Raw genomic sequence first — 23,442 nt, forward strand, 5'->3', positions numbered from 1 at the left:
CATTTTAAATATAAAAAATCTAAAATATAATTAGGATAATCATTGAGTTCTAACAGAATATTTAGTTATCATCTTTATAAAAAAAATATTATTAAACCTAAATTAAATTTCTTTGTTAGTAAATCTAAATTAAATTATAATTAAAAAAAATTGAATTAAGAAAATTACACCAAAACAAAATAATTTTTTAAAAGATTAATTTGATACTGATATAGATATTTTTTTTTCAAAATTTTATGATATTTTCAATATATTTTATTTAAAAATAAAAACATTATCGCTTTCTCAAAACCACATAAAACTGTATTATATTGACATAAAAAAAGAATAAAACAAAACACTGAAATCAAGATTTGTCTCGATGCATTGCACGAGTGCCCTTCTAGTATTTATATAATATGTATGCATACATATTTTGGGTTTTCGGTCGGATTAGGTGGCTAAAAATCAAACTCAACCAGAACTCAAATATCCCCCAAAAGCCGAGTTTTGGATTTTCATATTTCAGGATTTTCAGGTTTTACTTTTGAATGAATACCTTATTTTCGGTTAGAACTCGAATTTTGGACCATTTGCGTTTTACACATCCCTACTTCCAAGTTCCAATACCATGTACTAACCAATATAATCGTAGTGTATCAACTAACTGCATTTGACACCAACTATTTTAAGTTCGTATGTGTTGGTGTTATGTTTGTATCGATTTAAAGTTACATAGATGAAAATTTGCATTTTGTTCGAATTTTGAATTTTAAGGTAACACATAATGAGGCTTAAGAGTTTTTCATTGTTCAAATGTTAAAAAAAAAAAAGTAATTAAAATAGCAATATTTAATATTCAAGAAATAAAAAATACAAAACCCAATAAATAATTAAATAAGTTGGTACCATTATACTTACTTGATATGTGACTTTCAAATACCGTGTACCAACCAAGTTTACATACTTGATATGATATTACCAACTGAACTAACTGTAATCGGTACCAACTAAACCGCTGCTAATTTGATTGATACACATACAGAGATTTGATTTAGTATAAAATTATGATCCCTGGTTGGCTACTTTATCTATTAATTTTTAAATAATTAAAATTTGTCATATTATTTTATTTGTTAGTTTTTAAATGATAAAAATTCATCAAATATTGAAACCAGTGTGTAAGACAATGCCCATAAACATATGTCAAAATGCAAGTTGAAGGTATGTTTGGGTTGCATAAATACACAAAAAACACCACCCAACACTTTGCAGTTTTCCCTACTTAAATCAAAATATGCATTGCCATATTTGCCCCTGGGTATCCCTACCACATACTTCTCTGCATGGTATTGGGTACACCGACCCGATTCAACCCGTTTCCCGTACGCAATTCCCGGGCAAAAGATACTTATACTCATCGGCATGATTCAACAAATACGATGGCAGATGGACCGCCGAATAAGAATGCGGGATCGGTCCCATTTTCCCGATGATATCTCGAAATGTGTACTCCTCAGGAAGCATATCGTACAAGTCATCACCGTTACAAATCACATTCTGAATCCTTTTTGGGTCGAGATAATGCCGAAACCGCACTCGGTCCGAGTGGCTGTACGCTTTCATCTTGAACACAAAATCACTTATTTTTCTAAAGCAAAAGCTACAATGCCATCCGGAATCCGCAAAGAGATAGTCGGTTTGCCGATAATGAGCGTATCTCGTTCGGCCCTTTTCGTATTTATGCACCGAAGCCCGCCAGCTGTCATGATCCAAATTGAACTCGAATGAATATAGATAGTTGTTCAAATTAAGATGCATGATCGGAGGGGATCCGTCGCACCATCTCAAAAGATCGATCGTGTGTCCACTCGGGATCTCGTCAATATCCGACATTATCAATAAGTCATCATCTTCGATACCTGCAATTCTCAGAAGCCGATCAACTGCTACTCTCTGGTACGCCTCTTCAACAAACGGGTTCTTTCCCTTTCTCGATCCTCCGGGGATCGTGGCGTAGGTCAAACGCGGCTTCACAAAGTCAAACCTTTCTTGATTGATGGCAAAGAAATGGGGTTTGGGTATGCTTGTGAAAGTAGAGTAAGATTCGAGAAGAACAAATTGTGTGATATAAGGGTAGAGTTCTTTCCATCTGATCGTAAGCATATCTATCTCATTGTTAAACAAGACTGCATCATAGACCCTCCGAGGGTATTCTCGTAATTTCCAACCATGAATCTCGCAAAGACTAGCCATTGAAACGTTTTCGTGATAGTAATGTGGTATCGGAATGAACGGTTTTGGGGGAGATTGCCATAGAGGCCTTAGAAAGTAAGTCAGTTTCTGTCCATGAAAGTAAATACCCACAAACCCAGATGGAATGATCACAAATAATATGATAAATGTTCGTAAATCCAGACTTTGCATCATGCAACGGATTCTCGACATCCTGCTTACCTCCTACAAAACATAAAAATGGTGAAAGATTGAGCCTTTTGACACATACAAAGATGCTAAAGCACCCAAATTTGATGAAGAAAAGCCTAAAACTGCATCCGGAACATAGGATAGAACAAGTGGAAGGTTAAAATGAGAACCATAAATTTACAGTAAGTATATGCACCAATGCATATATACTTGCATATATAGTACATATACATTGATGAATATACTAATTGACATTTTGATAGGGTATATGCATCAATGCATATATACATACAGTCATACACACACATATACATATATAAAGAGAGAGGGGTTCAAGGGGAAAACCCCAAAAAAATGCTAAACTGAGGAACACCCCGACTACCGTCCAACTGTACGGTATTACACGCGTGCATACAAGTACCGAAAGATGTTTTCTGGTTTCTATACACGTGTGCTTGCTATGTACATGTGCATACCGGAAAAATTACTTGTAGTCACATGTGCATATGAACGGTTACTAGGGTGTTCATCGGTTTTTGTTTTTTATGGTTTTCCGTTGAACATAACCCTATATATATATATATATATATATATATATATGCATATATATTCTGAAAACATCTATGGTTCGCATTTGAACTTGCCCTTCATGAAGGTTACTTTGATCCAAGAAAAAAGGGACTCAGATGCACCACAGCTCCTCATTTAGAGGCTTTCAATTGGGAAACTTTAAACCAAACCAAATGAGCCATGTGTATCTCACTCGAAGGTGCGGTCTGGGGAGGGTAAGATGTAAACAAACCTGACCTCTACTGCAGAGAATATAGCAGTTCTTTACGTGAAGACCCCCAACTTACCAAAAGTGTGTGAAAAAAGAAAAGCAAGTACGCTTAAACCTTGAAAATTGGATATATAAGTAAGCAATAGCAATACAAATAGACTCTTAGGAACTTAGAGGCACCAAGTCATCTCGGGTTAAAATCAATTTGATCTAGAAAAGGGACCCCGGTGCACCAAGTTAAGTCTTTGTAACAGGACATTGGTTTGATCCAAGAAAGGGGACCCGAGCGTAGTGTGTTCCAATAAAAGGACACGGGTACACCAATACTCCTTTGGTAAAGCCGATATCAATTTTGATCCCAAAAGAAGGAAACAAGCGCACCATGGCTCATCGGGTTGGTGCAAATCAAACCCATGACCTTTAATAGATACAACTTCACAGATAAACCAAACCAAACAGGCCCAGTATATCCCACCCAGAGGTGGGGTCGCGACCCCCATCCGAAAGAAATGTAGATATGTTTAACATTTGAAAAACTAGATATGAGTATACAACTTCATAGAAGGATCAACTAATCCAATAACACCACATGGATACCCTTTACGGAATCCAACATGAAAAGTTGAAAGCTTTTTTCTAAATCAAGGAGAATTGCAAAAAGAACCCCAAATCAAAACCCCAATAAACAGAATCAATTTTGTGCAGTGATTCTTAACTCTAATGGGAAAAAGTAAACAACCTTTGCAGTCTAAACCCAAAATTCAACCATCTCATGCTTCATATTTGCCTAATTTGTTGATAACAATTGTATAAAATAGCATCATTGAACAATACCCACAGAATTCAAGCAAAATTGTTGGAGATAGTGAGCCCAGATGATTCTAGGGTTCATTTAAGATCAATAGCTTCTGAAGAACAGCAATTCTAGTGGCAAATTGAAATGCATTACCATCGATTCATAGAAATTCCAAAAAATCGAACAGTACTAATTGTCATAAATTTCACAGAATAACGAAAATCCAGAAGAATCGTGTTTAGAAACAGAAATATAAATTAACCCTAAAAGGATACAGTTATAGATAAGCATACCTGACCACACACATCGTCACAGATATCATCTTTCTTCTTGTAAGTTGAATAACCATCAGTCATCATGGAGGCAAAAATCAACAATCGGAACTTATTTCAGATCAAAATGCCGATTCGAAACCCCCAAAATCCAGAAAACTGATTCTATTCTCTTAATTCTTCCTTCGAATTGAGCAGAAATACTGATTAAACCCCTGTGTTCATACGAATTTCATAAACGAAAACCCCCAAAAAAACCGCTTAAACAAACCAACAAAAATGGGTTGGAAAAGGGAATGTTTCAGAGGGTTAATTCTTCCATAATCTCTTTAACCCTCGAAAATAGTTTAGCCTTCAATGGCGCTCTCTATCTCTCTCCTCAATCGGATGAATGGGTGTGTAGATACAGATTCTATCTCTATATATACATGCAGAGTATACACTCGCTTTCTCTCTATCCTAAAATTTGAGAGAAATTGAAAAGCCCTTTTGAAGAAACCTTAACCCTTCAAAAATTTCCATTTCTCATCATAAAAATCCAAACAAATTAAAAGGAAATTGAAAATCTGAGAGTGATTGAAGATTAGAATCTTTAAAATGGGAGGTTTTTCTTCCCAGAAGAAATGCCACGTGTTAGTCTAAGTGTAACACATTAGGATGCACTCAAAATATCATATTTTCATGCCTTCAAAAACATATCTTATTCCTTCTAAAAATATTACGAGAGGAATATTCGTACAATGCAGCAAGATATATTTTAATTTTAATATTTTTTTTATCGATATAATATAATTTTACGTGATTTTAGAAAACGATGATATTTTTATTTTGAACGATATATAAATTTAAAAAATTTATATCGATATTAGTATTAAATTAACTATTTAAAAATTCTCATTTTTTGTTTACTTTTTTTAATTTAATTTTTTATTATAATTTTAATTTATATTAAATAATAATGTAATTTATTTTTATTTAATAATATAATTTTTATAAGAATGATAATTAAGTATTATGTTAAAATTTAATGATTATCTTAATTATATTTTAATTTTTTATATTTAAAATGATATGTTTATCTTGTATTTGATTATGTTTATCTGCAGTTAGTTACACGAATTAAAAAATAAAGCTTTAATAAGTTGTACTTATGCATAATTTACTTGTAATATTGAATTTTAAGTAATATGCATCAATATACAGTACTCTATGCATAAAATATTGTTTTTAAGAGTTTTTGTCAAATGCTTTATAATATAGTATAGATAAATGTGTACTTAATATATATTTTTTAAGGGTAACTTACTTTAACTTAATTTTTATTTTGGGTAATGTATTTATACACTTATATTTTGGTATTGAAGATGTAAAATTTTAACCATTTAAGTATCTGGGTAACCGGTTGAAGACTAGTTTTTTTAGATTAAATTATATAGTTAGCATTCATTTAAACAATAATATGTCATCAACGTATTTAACACGTTTAAATCCTACAATATATTAACTGAGAGACGTGAAGGTTGATTTGGTAAGGATTGATCGAGAGAAATGACGATTAAGGTTAATCGATTGAGAAATGTCGTTGTTGATAGTTTGAAAAACAATAAGCGGTAAATAAGAGGTTGGTTTACCTCCTACCAGATAAGAGGACAATAAAAAATAAATGCCTCTGAAAATTTGAAAAACACAAACAGTCTGAATGACTTTACCTTTAACAAATCAGACATAAGAGGCTAATAAGAGATTTTTTATAAAAACAAACAAGACCTTAGTTATTTTTTATCTTTGGTATTGTCGGTGTTAAACCTATAATGGATCAGTGAGAGTTTCTCGTTTTAAGGGGTTTTGGTAGGTTCAGTTGGGTTTCATCAGTTACATTAGACGAGGCAGGCACAAATTATTTTTAAAATGTTAGTATTTGACATTTTTATTCGTTGTCATTGGTATTGACTTACTTTTTACCATTTAACTCTTGATGTAACATTTTCAATGAGTTGTATACATATATGACATTCGTATATGATTTTTCTAGCATTTTGTACAAATTTAAATTGTTTAATATTACTAAGGAGTTGTCTGTTTACCTCTTAATAATTTTATCGAGATGCAGCATCTGAATTGTTAAGAGATGAATCTTGTTTGACAAAAAAAAAATCCTAATGGTTCTAAAACCCTCTAAATGATTTTGTATCTTATGTCTCTCCTTTTAACCATTCAGCGCCCTAATTTCATCATAAACAATTACCAAACAATTATATTTCATTTTACACTATATCACGTGAGTCTTTTAATCACTTTAACCACTTAATCATTTTGAACCAAATCATTCAATAACTGTTAAACATAAAAAACATATATGCTACATGATCATAAAAAAACAAAACTCATTCATAACTAATATGTTTGGTTTAATCAAAAAAAAAAACAATTAAAGTTATAATGCTTTTTAAGGTGGTTTGATAACATAAAACAATTTCTGTTTTGCTCTTATTTTTTAATTATGTAATAATTGAGAATTCGACATTTTGAGTTAAAATAAGGAATACTTGGATTCTAGATGTGTCTTTAAGCATTCAAGTATAAATTAAAGCTTACTTGTACCACATAAATGCATTCATAACTAATCTGTTTCCGAAATGGTGGAAATGGAATATACGTATTACAAGTGGTTAACATTTTAAAATGTTATGTTAATTGTTTTGTTTATAAACAACTGGCATATTTGACGACATACGGAAATATTACATACGGCAAAAAATAACTGAAAAGCGATATAATCAATATTTGAACAAAGGGAACACTTTTGTCGGATTATACAGAGAATTTATTCAACACGATAAGATTATGAATAATGGGATATCACTGGAATTATCAAATATTCTGCCTATTCGAGAAATTCCATGTGGCTTTTTTTGCTATTTTTTTTAATCAAACTATATATGGAATAAATTGTCTACATTGATTAAGTTAATTTGTTGTTTGTTGTGCTGAATAAATAGTTTGAACGACATTTTTGCTGTTCAGTCACGCTCTTTTCATCAAACTCCTTATGTGTATATGGATTTTCTCAAACCAAAAGCGATAATTGCACAATCAAAATCCATTTTACATCAAGGACAAACAACAAAGAGAGGTTGTTAGATGTGAATCATAAGAGAGGGATATAAGGCACCCTTTTCACAACTTAATGGGTATAACAAGGGGAAGTGGATTAAGCAAATAAGCCATTTGTCTTACGAATAAGCCACATTCAATCATTATGTTATAACTTACTTACTAAACCATATAGATCATAAAGCCCATTGAGACAATACCTATCAACCTCTTAATAGTCTTATTTATCAGCATTTTTTTCTTATGTTTTTTAGTTCACATATTGAGAAAATGTAAACAAGTCAACCAAAGGTGTTCAACAAATATCCATGTTTTGTTGAACTAATTGTGTTTCAGACTTCAGTGCAACATAATAGGTTGTAAAATTTGACTATAATTTGAAAATGAAAAATTACTACAATTACCACTCATTAAAAAAAAAAACTAGGATTTATGTAGTATTATAGTGTACAGTAGAACCCCAAAACAACGCTTTAATTTTATATCAGAATGTCTTTATCAGTTGAATTTATGAAATTTAATCGAATACCACATGCACCACCATGCAAGTTTTGTGTTCCTCTCATAAGCACTATCTCATATTTTGTTAAACGTTGAATGGAAGGAAATTCCCAAGCACAAAACTTGGTTGGGAATAAAGAGTATTAACAAAAAGATATTTCATCTTTCCTTGCGGGCAGGTCGCATGCAAATGTATGTGGCCTAAGATCGGACGTGGGCTTGCACTCTAGCAATCAGTGGACGACACTCACCACTTGATCCGGCCAAAAAGTAACGAATTATATGTGCATGGGCCAATCAGATATAGAAGAATTGTGCTAGGACAGGGTGATTCTTATTTTAGCCAACACCGTCAACTCTGTTTTTCGTGTTGAATGGGTCAAAGCCAAAAATATGATCAATAGAAAGAAAGGAGATCAAAAAATAGGTGGACGACTTGTAGTATAGGTAGGATGTTTCTACGAGTAGTAAGCAATGGATAACACGTTGACTAATAAGCAAGAAAAAGGGGTGCCAATAATAGTCACCTCATAACTGACTACACAATCTCCTGCCACGCAATACAAGACATGAAATCCCCAATAAATAATATGTACCATTCCATTTTTTTCTATCAATCAATTATCACCACCAGCTACATTCCACAAAATTGTGCACTACAAATAGGAGCTAATAAAAAAAAAACTTGCTATCCAAAGAAAAGAAAATTTACATAAATAGCCAAAACTGATAGGTGGTTTTATTTTTTAGTCATTATCTGATCCAAATTCACTTTTTAACCAATCCTAAAAAGTGAAATTCTATTTGATGATTGGTTATTTATGTCAATTTCCCAGTACAAAGACATCACAATTCCTTATGGAAAAAAAAAACTAAAGCTAGGGCCCAAGGGCTAAAGTCATGATAGACAATAAATTGTAATAGAAATTTTAAAATACGTCATATATGAGGGTTAATTAGCTTATCAATGCTATATTATAAAATATTTGACAAAAACTTTTAAAACCATTTTTTATGCATGAAGTATAGTTTATTGATGTATATTACTTATAATTCAATTTTACAAGTAATTTTACACAAGTACAACTTATTAAAGCTCTATTTTTTAATTTTGTGTAACTAACTATAAATAAATATGATTAAATACATGATAAATATCAATTTTAAATATAGAAAATCTAAAATATAATTAAGATAATCATTGATTCTAACATAATGTTGGATTATTATCTTTATAAAAAAATATATTATTAAATCAAAAATAAATTACTCTGTCATTAAATATAAATTAACTTGTAATAAAAAATTGAATCCAAAAAGTTACACAAAAAAATTAGAACTATTAAGTAGTTAATTTGAAACTAATATCAATTTATTTTTTTTAAAATATATATATTTCATTCAGAAAAAAATATTATCGTTTTTTCAAAACTACAAAAAATTATATTATATTGATAGATATATATTAAAAAGTAAACATTAAAATAAAGATTTGTCCCATTATATTGTGCGAGTACCCTTTCAGTTTACTTTTAAATGAGATTTTAAGTAGCTCAATAGTTTTTTAAAATCTAAAATTAACTTAATGACGTCATAAGTGTGTAACTCGATTATTTGACATTTTTGTTCGTTGGTCTTGTTGTTTCTTGAAGTTACATACGACTCAAAACCTAAAACCATCGCTCCATCTTCTTCAAATTCTCTGCAACTACAATCAATTTGGAACAAAAATGGCGAAATTAAATTGCATAACCCGTGCATCATCTCTCGTTTTCTTCCATCCTCGACCAATCTTATCTTTTCGTACACAACTACTCTGCAAGCCTTTCATATCACAATCTATATATTCATATTCCACCACCAAAACTCCATTTCCACTTCAATACGAAATGATAATCTCCCGCCCACCTCAAACTCCGAACCTCCACCATCCTCGCCGCCGGAGACCACCACCACCACTCCCGAATTCGAAACCATCCGACTCCGACCCAAATTCCCAATTGGGCTTCGATGATTGGGTTGATATGAAATTAACTTCAGAATCAGCACATGGATCATCCACACAAAATCAAGATATAAAGCAACCTATGTTTTTGAATGAAGAGATGGATAGATCAAAGAGGAAGTATTACAACAAGAGGCAAAAGAGGATGTATGGTTCGGATTCAGAAGATGACGATGGTAAGCATGAAAACAAGTATATAGAGTTAAATCAAGAAGTTGTTAAGCTACGCACATTGCATAAAAGAGAAGAGGAATTATATTTCTATGATGCTTTTGCATATCCATGGGAAAAGGATAAGCATTATAAGATGGTGTATCAGTTGGAGAAGAAGTTTTTTCCTGATCAATGTTTTGATAAGGCGTTTCTTGAACCAGGTCAATCGAATGGAATTATGGAGGAGGAGAAGAAGAAGAGGGTTGCTGTTAAAAATGGTGGGTTGAAGAAAGATGAGAAGAGATTGGTGTTTTTTGAGGAGGAAAAGGAATTGAAGGATGAAGATGGGAAGAAAGATGTGAAAATGGACATTACAGAGAAGAAAGTTGAGGAGTTCTTCAAGTGTTTGAAGAAAGTCCCTAATGAAAAAAATGAAGTTGATAACACACTACCATTCATATCGGGTAGGAGTTCCGGGCTTCCTCCTAAATGGGATGGTCCAACTGGAGCTGTTCTTTTGGTCAATAAACCAAAAGGTTAGAATCCTTGTTTTTGATACTTTGATGCACATTTTTGCAAATTGCGACATATCATTGTGTGATTTAAGCTTTTCTTGTGTTTTATGTTGTACTATGCTAATTGAAATGCACACTACATAGTAGAAAATGTCGGGCTTAGATATTTTCGAGGATCTGACATTTGATAGGAGCGCTTGGAGACCTGGTGCGGTCCCACTATTGTGCATACTGTTGGCACGGGTCACCTCTTGTTCCTCCTGTCGTACTGTAAATTTTTAAGGGTGGTGAAAGGTGCCAACATATCATTTTGTTGGATGTAATGCAACCGTATATTCCTTGAAACTATAATAATAATAGAAGTTTCTCTTGGTAGAGTTGGCTTGCACCGTTGCATGGTCTTTCTACCCTTTCAGGCGCGGGTTCATGTCCCATTTTTATCATTTTCTTAGTTTTTAGCTTCTACTTTCAGGTTTATTATGTTTATGAATATTTTTTGGATAAAAGACTCGAACACAGGGCCTCACATACAAAAAGCAAGGAACTAACCAACAGACTAATCATGATTTTGCAAAAATTATCCATAGTTTCATTTTTGCCACCAAACTTAAAACATTTATAGGTCCGCATCTGTTGGAGACGTAGGACTAGGTAGTGGACTACGTGCGGGGACTTGTGGATAACATGGTCGGGAGGAGGGGAGTTTAGAGAAGGTAGAGGGTGGACAAACTTAGGTTACTAGAGCCTTATTGTAGATCGAGAGTTGCGTTAGTTTTTCTTATTTTTCATGTCTTATTTATGCTTTGTTTTACATCCTATTCCCCCTGATCCTACCTCTTTGTGGGATATACTTTGTTTGTTTGGTTTACTATATAGTAGAAAATTCCCGGTAAAGGGAACAAACAAATAGAATTTTGAGTCGAATCCACTATGAAGTACACTTGTCAGTTATCAATATGTGTTGTTGATATAGGAACCAACTTTGTTAAGATAGCAAATCATTCACACAATAACAATAGTTGCAAGAAACAATAAACAGAAGACACATTACTTACATGGTTTAACAACTTGCCTACATCAACAAATTCTTATCATAAATTTTGTGAATTCAGTAGTAAGTCAAAGTAACTCTAACGAACCCAATGAATCCCACACAAAGTAGGGTCTGGGGAGGGTAAGGGCTTGTTTGTTAGCAGCTTAATGAGCTTACTGGGACTCACAACTTATACGGTCAACTATACATGACTGTTTGGTAGTGGCAAATCAGTTTTTTCAAACCTGCCCCTCTCAATTAAAAAACACGCTTCATCCATCTATGAAAAAACTCTTCCAAACAAAAACCTTCCTGATCTATACAAATATATTAATCCACGCAAACAATTTTTTCCATACAAGACTTGATGAAAAACTGACCAAACAGCCCCTAAGATGTACTTAGACCTTGCCTCTACCCCAAGGAGTAGAGTGGATGTTCCCGAATCCAAATCAGACTCCTTATCTAAAAGTTTCTTCGTTTAGTTTAAGTGTTAAACAATCAGCAAACAAGAGGGCTTCATAACAGAAAAGCGCATTGAAAATAAGAAAAAAGGGATAACTAAAGCTATATTATGTTTCTATTGGCACTCCGTAGAAATCTCTTTTTTGTCTTTACCTTGCTGGCTGCCACATTGTTCTTAAAGATGATGCTATGATATCGCTTTATAGGATGGACTTCATTTACGGTTTGTGGGAAGTTGCGCCGCCTGGTCAATGTTAAGAAGGTATCCTTTTCTCTTTTGTATTTATAACAATATATTGCTACAAGCCGGGGGGGGGGGGTCTTCACGGAAACAACTGCTCTACTCTTTAGGTAGAGGTTAGGTCTTTGTACATCTTAACCAACCAACGGTGGGGTATATAGGGTTCGTTTGGTTTATTTGTAGCAAGATATTGCAACTATTGTATTTGATGTTACTTGTTACAGGTTGGGCATGCAGGGACCCTTGATCCTATGGCAACTGGTTTGCTTATTGTATGTATTGGCAAAGCAACAAAGTTGGTTGATAGGTATGGTTGTGTTATATTTTAACATCTTAGGGCTTGTGTGTTAGCAACTTAATGAGCTTAATGGGACTCTCAGCGTATTCAGTCAGCTACACATTACCGTTTGGTAGTGGCTTAATGATATATTATTCAGTAAACTTCTAGGGGGACTTTATGTAGAAAGCCAAGTTTTTTCCAAACCTGCCCCTCCCAATGAAAAAACATGCTCCTTCCATATATGAAAAAACCCTCCCAAACAAAAACCTTTTCAATCCATATAGACAGATTAATCCATACAGATAGCCTTATTCATGCATGACTTAATGAAAAACCAACCAAACAACCCCTTACTGTATCTAGTGGAACTATCACCAACACGGCAAACTCAAAAAGTCGTCTTTCATATTCTATGTCACTTAGTCTACTCTACCTTGCTACAGGTCTGTTAAAATATATGGAACCCCATTAGATACTCTCTAAAAGAGCCCTTACGAGAGAAAGGAGGTTCCAACATATTGAGCAAATGTGGTCCAAGTCTAGCCGATGTGGGACTCCAATACGCTGATGCCCCCCAGAGTGTCGAGCTCCTAAAGTTGTAGAACTTGCTCTGCTTTGATACCGTGCTAGAATATGTGGAACTGCATTATATTACTCTCCAAAAGAGACCTTAAGGAGAGAAGGGAGATTCTACATACATCAAGGAAAAAGAGTCCAAGTGTAGTCGATATTGGACTCCAAAAGCATAATTAGTGACAAGCCCACAACAAAGTGTGCATGCCAAGCACTTTTTCTACTTTTTCGATACCATCATATGTGTGAGTGTGTGAGCACTCGAGATCAATATGTGTATATATGTGTGTGTGTGTGAGCACTCAAGCTCAATATGTGTGTGTGTATATGTGTGTGTGTATAGAGAGAGACGAAAGTTCGGTTGAGAAGTTGTTTTTCGTCGAGAACTCGGGAACCGCCTACAACATGCCACATGTCCCTTTTCTGGATGAATATTCATCATGAATAGCATATTCATGGTGAATATGGACATGTTATTCATCATGAATCACACATTCATGGTGAATAACACGCCCATATGATAAATAACATGCCCATATTACTGATGATTATGGCATGTGTAGCTCTGTGGATGGTCCCCCGGTTCTTAATGAAAACGAGGTTCCTAATGGACCTGCCCATATATATATATATATACTTGGGGGATATGCAAGTTTGATGGCAGTTGATCTCCGGAAATATGTTGAACTTTCCACTAACTTTGCGAGTTTCTATGGCAGATTTCAGGGTATGGATAAAGGTTATAGCGGAGTCCTTCGTTTAGGCGAAGCTACCTCAACTCTAGATGCTGACTCACCGGTAATACAACGTGAGCCATGGGAGCACATCAAGGATGATGACATAAAGAAAACCGCTGCATCATTTTGTGGGGAAATATGGCAAGTTCCTCCAATGTTCTCGGCCATTAAAGTAAGTGCTGCTGCTATTTCTGTTAGAGCCTCGACATGTTAAACATGTAATTCTTGTTTGAATTTTCAAACCATGTCAATATATCATTCTTGCCACTTTGAGCTACATGTCTCCAAATGGAAGACATCTGTTGGGAGGGGAACGAAGATTGCCTTATAAGGGACCAGATAACTCCTCTATCAGAGGCGTTTTAAAACCGTGAGTCCAGGTTTGGACAAAGCGGAAATAAACATATTAAACGACTTACTAATAGTCTCGTATTTTATAATAGGTTGGAGGTGAGAGGCTATATGAGAAAGCAAGAAGAGGAGAAAGTATCGAACTTTCACCAAGACGGATATCAATTTTCCAGTTTGATGTTGAGCGAAGTCTTGAAGACAGGTTAGTTCGATATCCAATCTTCTTCTCTGGTTTCCTGTTGCTTGATGGCTCTCATTCATCATATGTTTCATCTCTTCTGATCTTAATAACCTTAATACTCATACGTCATATTTAGCTCGTTATTTAAACCGTTAGAAATAAACATATTGAATCAAGTATCGCTGAAACTTGTATAATAAAGAGACCAATTAGAAATGAGGGTTCATCTGGTATGTGGGACGTGACAGGACCAGACAGAACAAAAACTTGTTGCCCTATATTTGGTGCGACAATTAGACTGGGATAGGACAGAATTGAGTAGGACAAAAATGCATTTTTGCTGTCCCACCAAAATAGGTGGACAAAATCAGGGAGATGAGACAAGAGTGATAAATTACTAAACTACCCATACCAAATTATAACCTTAAAAAACCTTTCACAATTCTTTCACCCGTCTACCTCACTCTCACCTATCCAGTTATATTCAGTCCAATGTCCAATCTTGTCATGTCAGGTCATGTTCATGCACACCTTGATTGAACTCTTTCTATTGATCCACAAAAGAAACAAGTCCAAGTACAACCTTCATAAGACCAGTCACTATTTCTTGAAACTCGATCTCTCCCCCGGATGAACCATAAAAACAGTTGCCCGGGCCTGGTCACCGGGATCTCCTTTGTGAGGAGGCACCCTTCCGTCTCCATTTGATCTGTTCCGGGGAGTACCCTCAAAAAAAAGGAAAGCGACACAGGTGGGTAGGTAGAGAATACCTAGGGGCGTGAGACAACTATCCCCTGTACGGCTTCGTCTATTCCTCGATAAAGAGAAATATGGGGCTGATTGGTGTCGCTTGTGATCAACTGTATTCGTTACTCTATGGCCCACATAATCTTATCGATAGTACTCCCCCAGCCCCAAATAGATGTTAAAAGTAAAAAAGAGGCACACTTTTAGAAATGTGTAATTATTAGTTACTATACGGCTCACGTAAATTTACGAGTTGTTTTTGTAGACAAAATGTGGTTTTCAGGGTGACATGCTCAAAAGGGACGTATATCCGATCCCTATGTGCAGATTTTGCCAAGGCTCTCAACAGGTAATCTAATCACTAAAAGCATCTCCAATGGTTTCTCCATAATTTCTCCAAAACGAAGAAACAAAAATCAAAATATCCAAAAAAACTACATTCAACTCCGGCAGTTTGTCTATTTTGGAGATTTCAACATTAATTATAGAGTAAATTACGATTTTCATCCATGTGGTTTGTTAAAAATTGTGATTTTTGTCCCTATGGTTTATAAATTGTGGTTTTCGTTCCTATTGTTTGTAATTCATTGCTATTTTTCGTCCTTATGATTTACAATTTCTTGTTGTGTTGGTCCTTGAGGTTTACAGTTATTTACTGTTTCGGTCCCTTGTACTTAAAGGTAAGAATTAGTCCAGGGATGAAAATAGCAATACATTGCAAATTATAGCGACGAAAATGGCAATTTCTAAACCACAGGGACAAAAATCGAAATTATTAACAAACTCACAAGGACAAAAATCATAATTTACTCTAATTATATTATTAGGGTTCTCCAAATTTGTAGGAAATTTTCCTCTCTCCCTCCTGCTCTCTTGGAGAAAGTTTTAGAGAATCTGTTGTAGCAAAAAAAGATCATAAAAACTCCATAATCTCATTTTTTGCCATTTTCGAGACATTTTAACTGTTGATTCTGCTTTTTGTCCTTTCTTTCTTGCAGCTGTGCTCATATGACTGCTCTACGAAGAGATTCCATTGGTAAGCAATCGATCTCTAAGGATTTATGAGAATCGTTTGATTCTTTGATTTTTTCGACTTCCATTTTTGCAAATTCTATGGCTGTTTGTTTAGCCATTTTTAGAGATGATGATATAAACTTATGTTACAGGGGAATACTCAGTAGATGATGCATGGGAATTCACAGACTTAGAAAGAGAAATCCCCAAAAGTTATATATAGATTTTGTTGTTCAACCCTTTTGAATTGTGATTGAATCTTAGACCCATCTTTAATGGGTTTTTTTTTTTTTTTTTAATTTTTGTGTTGAGGTGGAAACTTGAAAGGTGAGGCTAATGAAAGTTGAGAGGATCTTTATTTGGATTATGTATGATGTTAAAATTAGGGATTATTTGTACACAATTCTTATTGTTGAATAGAATCTACAGGAGTTCTTTTAGTTTTCCTTCATCAAAATATGGGTTTCTTGTCTTTTTGTGTCAAAAGGCCAACCATCCACTCTGATCATACTGAGAAGTCGGTCAACTTATGGGAATGGGAAGTGTGATAAGAGCTAAATCATATATGAATGTGATACACCACGTCCAAAAGGATGTCAATACGACCAAGGTCACGTGAAAACCCTCTAGTGCAGTGGCTGGTCAATATGACATGTTTGTATCATATGTGATTTTACTCCAGAATCATATGTGATTTGGCCATTTTTGTATTTGTTGTTAGTTGACCGTGTTCTCGTTCTAACCCGCCTATCCTACAATAAGATAATAAAAAAAAAAGTATATTATTGTACGACAAATTCTAGTTATTTAACCAAAAGGGTTTTGGCCTAACGGCATGTGAGTCATTTGCTTCCTAGGAGGTCAAGGGTTCAAACTTCATCAAAGATGATGAAGATGTGTGAGTTTATTTGTTCTATTTGCCGTATATAAATATTATATACTTAAAAAAAAAATCTAGGAAACCAGTAACATTTTTAAAAAATCTTGAGATTTTCTAAAACAATATTCTTCTTTCATTTTTAAAATTTGTATTAATCTTGTAGTAATATGATCCAAATCTCATTTAATTCCATATTTTAAGGATTGTTTTATAAAACGAATTAACGTTTTTATAGACGAGAGTATACATTGTATCAAGTAAGTCGTTGTAGTATAGTGGTAAGTATTCCCGCCTGTCACGCGGGTGACCCGGGTTCGATCCCCGGCAACGGCGTCATTTGCTTTTTAACGACAACTCATTACGCTAGTGCTCGATCCGCGTAACGGCGTTATCATTTTGACGGCAACCTCATTACTCTACCAAAACCAATCAACACTTCACAGTCAAAAATTTTGGATTAAAACTGAGTAATTTTTTTTATTAATTAAATTGCTTTTAATCTTAGATGAATAATTTGATAATTTTGTTTTTATCCTTTTGATTTTATTTCACTCATTTTGATAAAGATCGACAAAACTGCAATTTTCTTGACCTTACTGTCCGGTTAATATCACAACAAACATCCAGGAATGTATCCAGAATTTTTTTCAAACGGTGACAATATTTGACTATAAGAAAAAAAAATATAGAATTTTTTTTTTCAAATTGTGACACCGTTTGACTATAAAAACAAATATACGAAATTTCAAATGATGACACCATTTGAACTTTAAGTCTAGAATGAAATAAAAGTCTTGCAAACCAATTATACCAAATAAAATTTGTTCTCATTGTAGTTTCAAAATAATACGATGGCACACAACAAATTAATAGGGTTGCACCTTTTACGAATTTAAAACTTTTTTACCCTTCGACGGAAGAATGATACGGTGGCACGTGCCACTGTATGCACCACTATAGGTCCGTCTCTGCATAAGGCAAAAACTTTAGCCGTTTTCACATAAGAGGACTTAAGATACTTGAATTTCCAGTCTAATATCACACCAAACATAAGACAAAAACTTCAGTTATTTTCACATAAACATCTAAATCAGTATTGTTAGGTAAATCTTATAAATTTTGATGTCAACAAAAGGATTTTTATTAGGTTATAGAGGGGAGGGGGGAGGTTCTTATATTTTAAACCCACAACTTTCATCACATCAACCCCATCTCATCTAAAGTGGCTTTCATAATTTACAGCTTCTCCATCAACATCTAACACATTAGATCATGGACGTCCGTGGATCATAAGATCCTAAGTGCACCAAAATTGTCGACGATGCACCAGGATTGTTCATTCTAGTTTTACCGTGTACGTATGTATATTCTGCATCTAAGCTTTTGTGATTACCAACAACATTGATAAAAGCAGGAGAATGGGCCTCTCGGGGTGTTCTGCAAGGGCGTTTTTGGCGTTTCATTGTCTTTCGAGATTAACGTGCTTGTACCAGGAGAATCCGGTATGAACACGTTGAACATCCGAGGTGGGATGGTGGGGGGTTCCAGTGGCAAGTTGATGGTCGATAGATACTGTTGAAGCATATGTATAATTTGACTGAAGTTTGGCCGAGCATTCGGATCTTCCTTCCAACATGATGTCACGATTAAAGCCAAATCCTCTGGGAGGTCATCAGCACTCGGCCTCACGTTCTGCAAACCAACATCGACAAACCCGAGATATGTCGTTTTTTAATAAATATACATCAATCAGCGGTTGAGATTCATTTGATCATGTCTAGGGTTTCAAACACTAAACTACCGCCATTGGATTCATATTATAATACTAAGGGAAAAGTTCATTAGAGAATAAATATTTTGAAAACCAAGAAACCAAATATTCATAATGAATGTACATGAATATTTGGTTCTCACTGTTATTTACCAAACCAAACAAGATCAACATATCCCACCCGAAGCTGGGGAGGTGGATATGTACATTGTGATCAGACCGAGTCTCAAAATATTTATGGTTCTCAAATGAATCCGCATCTATAATATTTGACCACATACCTTAAAAGCTGCTGCGTAGGCAGCCTGAAGATTCGACATGCCCTCAAAAGGCAACTTATTGTGTATGAGCTCCCACAAGACGATTGCAAAGCTGTAAGCATCTACCTTATGGTTATAATGTTTCTTCTCTCCGTGCCTAAGTGTTACTGTGCTGTAGAGCTACAAAACCACAAAAAATACGTAAATATCGAACACCCACAGGGATACCTGACTAACAAGAAGCAGAGAAGTACGAAAAAAGTGAATTTTTATCGTTCAGAATAGACTACCTCTGGAGCCATCCAACGATAAGTTCCGGTTTCTGCTGTCATCATCTCTGTCAAGGATTCTTCTCTTGCCAAACCGAAATCAGCAAGTTTTACAGATCTGTGATCTGCCGTCAGCAGCAAGTTTTCTGAAACACAATAGATTTTGATGCAAATGAAGCTATAGATTATGGTCTTGGTTGAAAGAGTATAAAGTGTTAACGGTTAATTGTGTGCAAGCAGGGTGCGTTTGGTATGTGAAAGTAACTGGACCGGCATGACTGAGGTAGGCAGTGAAAGAATTGTGAAAGGTTTTAGGGTTTTAACTTGACAAGGGTAGTTTAGTCATTTACTACGTCTTGTCCCATCTCCTTGATTCTTCTTCTACCTGTTTCAGTGGGACCCTTCTGTCCCAGTCTAATCTCTCACCAAACATGGGATAACAAGTCTTTGTTCTGCCCTATCTCGCCTACCAAACGCATCCTCAAAAGAACAAGTTTGAACTGATTCCTGAATCCCGATCATAACATCAAGTTTCTTTACATTATATTGAATTCTTGATAGTAACCCAAAAATCCAACACATTTACAAGATGCATCTATGACCTATTCGTAAGCCCTTGTCTATGCTTTTAACATCGAATAAGGCACAAGTAACATATTGACCATTCCATTGGAAAGAACAAACATAAGATTAGCTAGTTAACACTAAACCAAACAAACACAATATATCATCTCTACCCTAAAGAGTAAAAAAGTTGTTTCAATGAAGAACCCCAACTTGTGGAAAGTGTGACTAAAGGAGAGTCAGAAATGATAGAGATTTGAAAAGCTGGTTAAGAGAAAACAAGAACATAACCAATTTAAGAAAGCTACACACCCCTAGTATACTACTGAATTCTACATGGTGCATAAGATCCACTTTTTCACTTCAAACAATCCAACAAAATAAAATTGCAATGGGACTCGCAACTTATTTGGTCAACTATAATAACTGTTTGGTAGTGGCTTAATGATGTAGAAAGTGGCTTATTCAGTAAGCTTCTAAGGGGGAGCTTTATGCAAAAAGCCAAGTTTTTTTCCAAACCTTCCCCTCCGAATATAAAGTTCCCTCCATCTATGAGAAAACCCTCCCAGACAAAAACCTTCACAATCTATATAGACAGATTAATCCACAAAGACAACAGGACTTGATGGAAAATCAATCAAACAGCCCCTTACCAGGTTTTAAGTCACGGTGAATGATCCCGTGTGAATGTAAGCATTCCATTGCACGAGCTATATCAAGTGCAAATCCAATAGCAACACGGGTATCCAATCCCCTTGGCCGCATATTCACCAGATATTTCCGCAATGTCCCACCAGTAAGAAGCTCGGTTACTATAACCATAATTGGTTTCTTGCAAGCTCCAATAAACTGTGGTTACAAAGAGTAATTTGCATTTACATAATGGCAAAATGAATTAAAATGCAATTTATTGTAAAAAATATTTTTTTTATCAATCAATATAACAAAGGTTTCAAATTTCCTATTTTTTATCCATTCTGGCCTTTATAGAACATCAAAAAGTTACTTCAAGATCAGATATTTAATCAAGATGACAATGCTATATCATTACTTGATGATATCAAAGAACTACCTTTACTAAGTTCTTGTGTTGAACTCTAGATAACATTGCAATTTCTCGCGCAAATCGACCTTCAACCTTAGCAATTTCTTCTGGGGTTTCACCGATGTTTACGATTTTAATCGCAACATTGTGGTTTTTATATCTGGAAAAATGCGTACAATCAAGAAAGACAGCTGAATCAGCTTCAAGTCTTCAACAACAGAAAAAACATCATAATCTAATTCATACCATTTTTATCCTTCTAACAATGTAATTGAGCTCATCAAAAGGAGGTTTTAACTACAAAATTATTATGAAATCCAATATCTTGACCAACAAATGCTTTTTAATATCAAGATTTGATGAGATCCCATCTTCCCAATTAGCACAAATTACCAAATTGGCATCACATTCTGCATTGGAATTTAGCTTTGATCAAGAACAAATCATGGTACAGTTGACTTACTTTCCTTCGTAGACTTTGGCATGTGCACCCTCTCCGATCTTAGGACCAACAAAAAGAAGCTTTGGATCAATCAACCACTTTGATTCCAAGTTAAATTCTCCTTCTGAGTAAAACCCATTTCCCGATCCCATCTTCCTCAACTTTCTATCTCCAAATCTTCACTCAGGATTCAACGCAAACACTTGGCAGGCAAAATTTCAAGACCACATTTGAAGCTAAACCCACAACAGAAAGAACACAAACATACAAGATCAACAACAAAAAGAAGTCGAAACACGAAACCTTGAAATCAAATTGACTTTATTTAGGAGATGAATCGAAATCCCACATGTTCAATTTCAGCACAAATAACAAATCCTCCAGAATTCGAACAAAATTTAGAAACCCGTTACAAAAAGCTTCACTTCAAGAATCAAAGCAGCCAAGTGCATATTGAAAACGAAAAGTACACCCAAAAGAGGTTAGAGATAGAGAGAGAGAGTATACTGAAAGTTTTGTAGGGCATATGTGAGGATTGTATTGCGTTCTTGATCGGCAAAGATAAGGGAAATTGCAAAAGTCCTCCTGACAAAAACTCTGGGGAGTACATTATTTAATTCATTAAAGAAAATTTAGGTGAGAATAGGGAGGAGAAAAGATTTGGGGGAGATGCCATTGAATTTGATCGACAGCATCAAGTTTAATATCTCATTAAATTTTCATACAAACGACAATTTATAGATTCTTATGTGTTATGACTTTTCCCAAAAGATAAATACCTTTTTTTGTCTTCAAAACCATACTATTTAATAAATCTATAATGGGTGTCTCTCCACGTTTATATATATATATATAGACGATTGGATTTACATGAGACTAGTCTGTTTTTGTAAAATTGTTGAAATTTCACAACAAAATATTGTGAGGTAAAAAGCCGAACATTCACAGCAAGAACACTATGAAAGGTTATCTTCACAACGTTTTGCTGTGAAGTTTCACGTGTAAAGAAATGGTCTTACGAGTCTCATGAAAACAGACTGGTCTCATATGTGTTCTCGTAAAACGGATGTGTTCTCGTTTGAACCTCTACCTATATATATTTATACTATATTATAAAACATTTGACAAAAACTCTTAAAAATTATTTTTTATGCATAAAGTACTGTTTATTGATACATATTACTTAAAATTCAAGATTATTTTATTAAACAATTAACATTTTTGTTTGAAATTAATATTATTAAAACATAATCAAAATATATGTACAAAATATTTGGCGTTGGTTGTTTCTACATTGACGGTATTTGAATTCATTCAACAACAATTTCAACCAAAAAAATGAATAAATATAAATAATATATTTAGGAACGAGTAAAAGTAAAGAACTTAAAAGAGTTGAAAAATAGCAAACCCAAAAAACTTCTGCTTGTAACTGACTTTTTGAAAGTCAACCAATGACTTCTGTGAAATTCAATCCTATTTTTATAGTATTTCAATTTATATATATACATATATATATATATATATAAGAATGTGAGAAAACCATTTTCCGATAAATAATCATATATAATACTATTATTCTATCACACATGGTACTAAATAAGAGACGTGGACGTCTTTTGGCGCGATCTAGATTGTAGGCGAAGTCGCTCTGACACCACTAAGTCTCCCTCATATGTACTATCACATGTGATAAAGATATTACTGATATGATATTATAATTCATCAAGACCATCATGTGTGTGATGTTAAATCGTAGACGCAGATGATCTTTGGCGCGACTTAAGCTACGACACGACATCTGCACATCATCGGGTCCCCACATATGTATCATCATATGTGATAAGGGTGTTTTTGCATTCTTGTAAAATGAAGGTGTCTCGTTTGAACCTCCACATACACAAATATATATATATATATATATATATATATATACTAGAAGCGTACTCGAGCAATGCAGCGAGATACATCGTGATTTTAATATTTCATTTTATTCTTTATCTCAGTCGATGTTATAATATGACTTTGTGTGATTTTGAGAAAGCG

The 23,442-nt window shown here is 34.3% G+C and overlaps 3 protein-coding genes and 1 non-coding gene across 6 annotated transcripts; 2 read left to right on the forward strand and 2 right to left on the reverse strand.

Annotated features, from left to right (window-relative positions):
- Positions 1-1,147: 1,147 nt before the first annotated feature.
- LOC112515349 lies at positions 1,148-4,728 on the reverse strand. Its single transcript, XM_025122112.1, has 2 exons — positions 4,277-4,728; positions 1,148-2,439 (listed from the first exon to the last, which is right to left on the reverse strand). Exons 1-2 carry the CDS (start codon positions 4,340-4,342, stop codon positions 1,351-1,353), a joined length of 1,155 nt encoding a protein of 384 aa, XP_024977880.1. The 5' UTR covers positions 4,343-4,728; the 3' UTR covers positions 1,148-1,350.
- A 4,827-nt stretch (positions 4,729-9,555) lies between these two features.
- On the forward strand, positions 9,556-16,568 carry LOC112515544. Of its 2 annotated transcripts, XM_025122421.1 has the most exons (9): positions 9,556-10,051; positions 10,250-10,564; positions 12,248-12,303; positions 12,507-12,589; positions 13,855-14,044; positions 14,316-14,425; positions 15,417-15,500; positions 16,150-16,187; positions 16,318-16,568. In XM_025122421.1, exons 1-9 carry the CDS (start codon positions 9,601-9,603, stop codon positions 16,386-16,388), a joined length of 1,398 nt encoding a protein of 465 aa, XP_024978189.1. In that variant the 5' UTR covers positions 9,556-9,600; the 3' UTR covers positions 16,389-16,568. The 2 variants fall into 2 exon arrangements, with proteins under 2 accessions (XP_024978189.1, XP_024978188.1); XM_025122420.1 differs by having other exon boundaries at positions 9,556-10,564.
- A 738-nt stretch (positions 16,569-17,306) lies between these two features.
- On the forward strand, positions 17,307-17,378 carry TRNAD-GUC. The gene has a single exon. It is a non-coding gene; the product is annotated as a tRNA-Asp (tRNA).
- Positions 17,379-18,144: 766 nt separating this feature from the next.
- LOC112515993 (serine/threonine-protein kinase STY13-like) lies at positions 18,145-22,049 on the reverse strand. Of its 2 annotated transcripts, none has more exons than XM_025122992.1 (7): positions 21,904-22,049; positions 21,418-21,632; positions 20,982-21,114; positions 20,563-20,758; positions 19,367-19,491; positions 19,098-19,256; positions 18,145-18,737 (listed from the first exon to the last, which is right to left on the reverse strand). In XM_025122992.1, exons 2-7 carry the CDS (start codon positions 21,546-21,548, stop codon positions 18,435-18,437), a joined length of 1,047 nt encoding a protein of 348 aa, XP_024978760.1. In that variant the 5' UTR covers positions 21,549-21,632; positions 21,904-22,049; the 3' UTR covers positions 18,145-18,434. The 2 variants fall into 2 exon arrangements, with proteins under 2 accessions (XP_024978760.1, XP_024978759.1); XM_025122991.1 differs by having other exon boundaries at positions 21,746-22,017.
- Positions 22,050-23,442: the final 1,393 nt, after the last annotated feature.

This window comes from Cynara cardunculus (assembly GCF_001531365.2).
Source record: "Cynara cardunculus var. scolymus isolate 2C chromosome LG 7, CcrdV1, whole genome shotgun sequence".
NCBI classification, from domain to species: domain Eukaryota; kingdom Viridiplantae; phylum Streptophyta; class Magnoliopsida; order Asterales; family Asteraceae; genus Cynara; species Cynara cardunculus.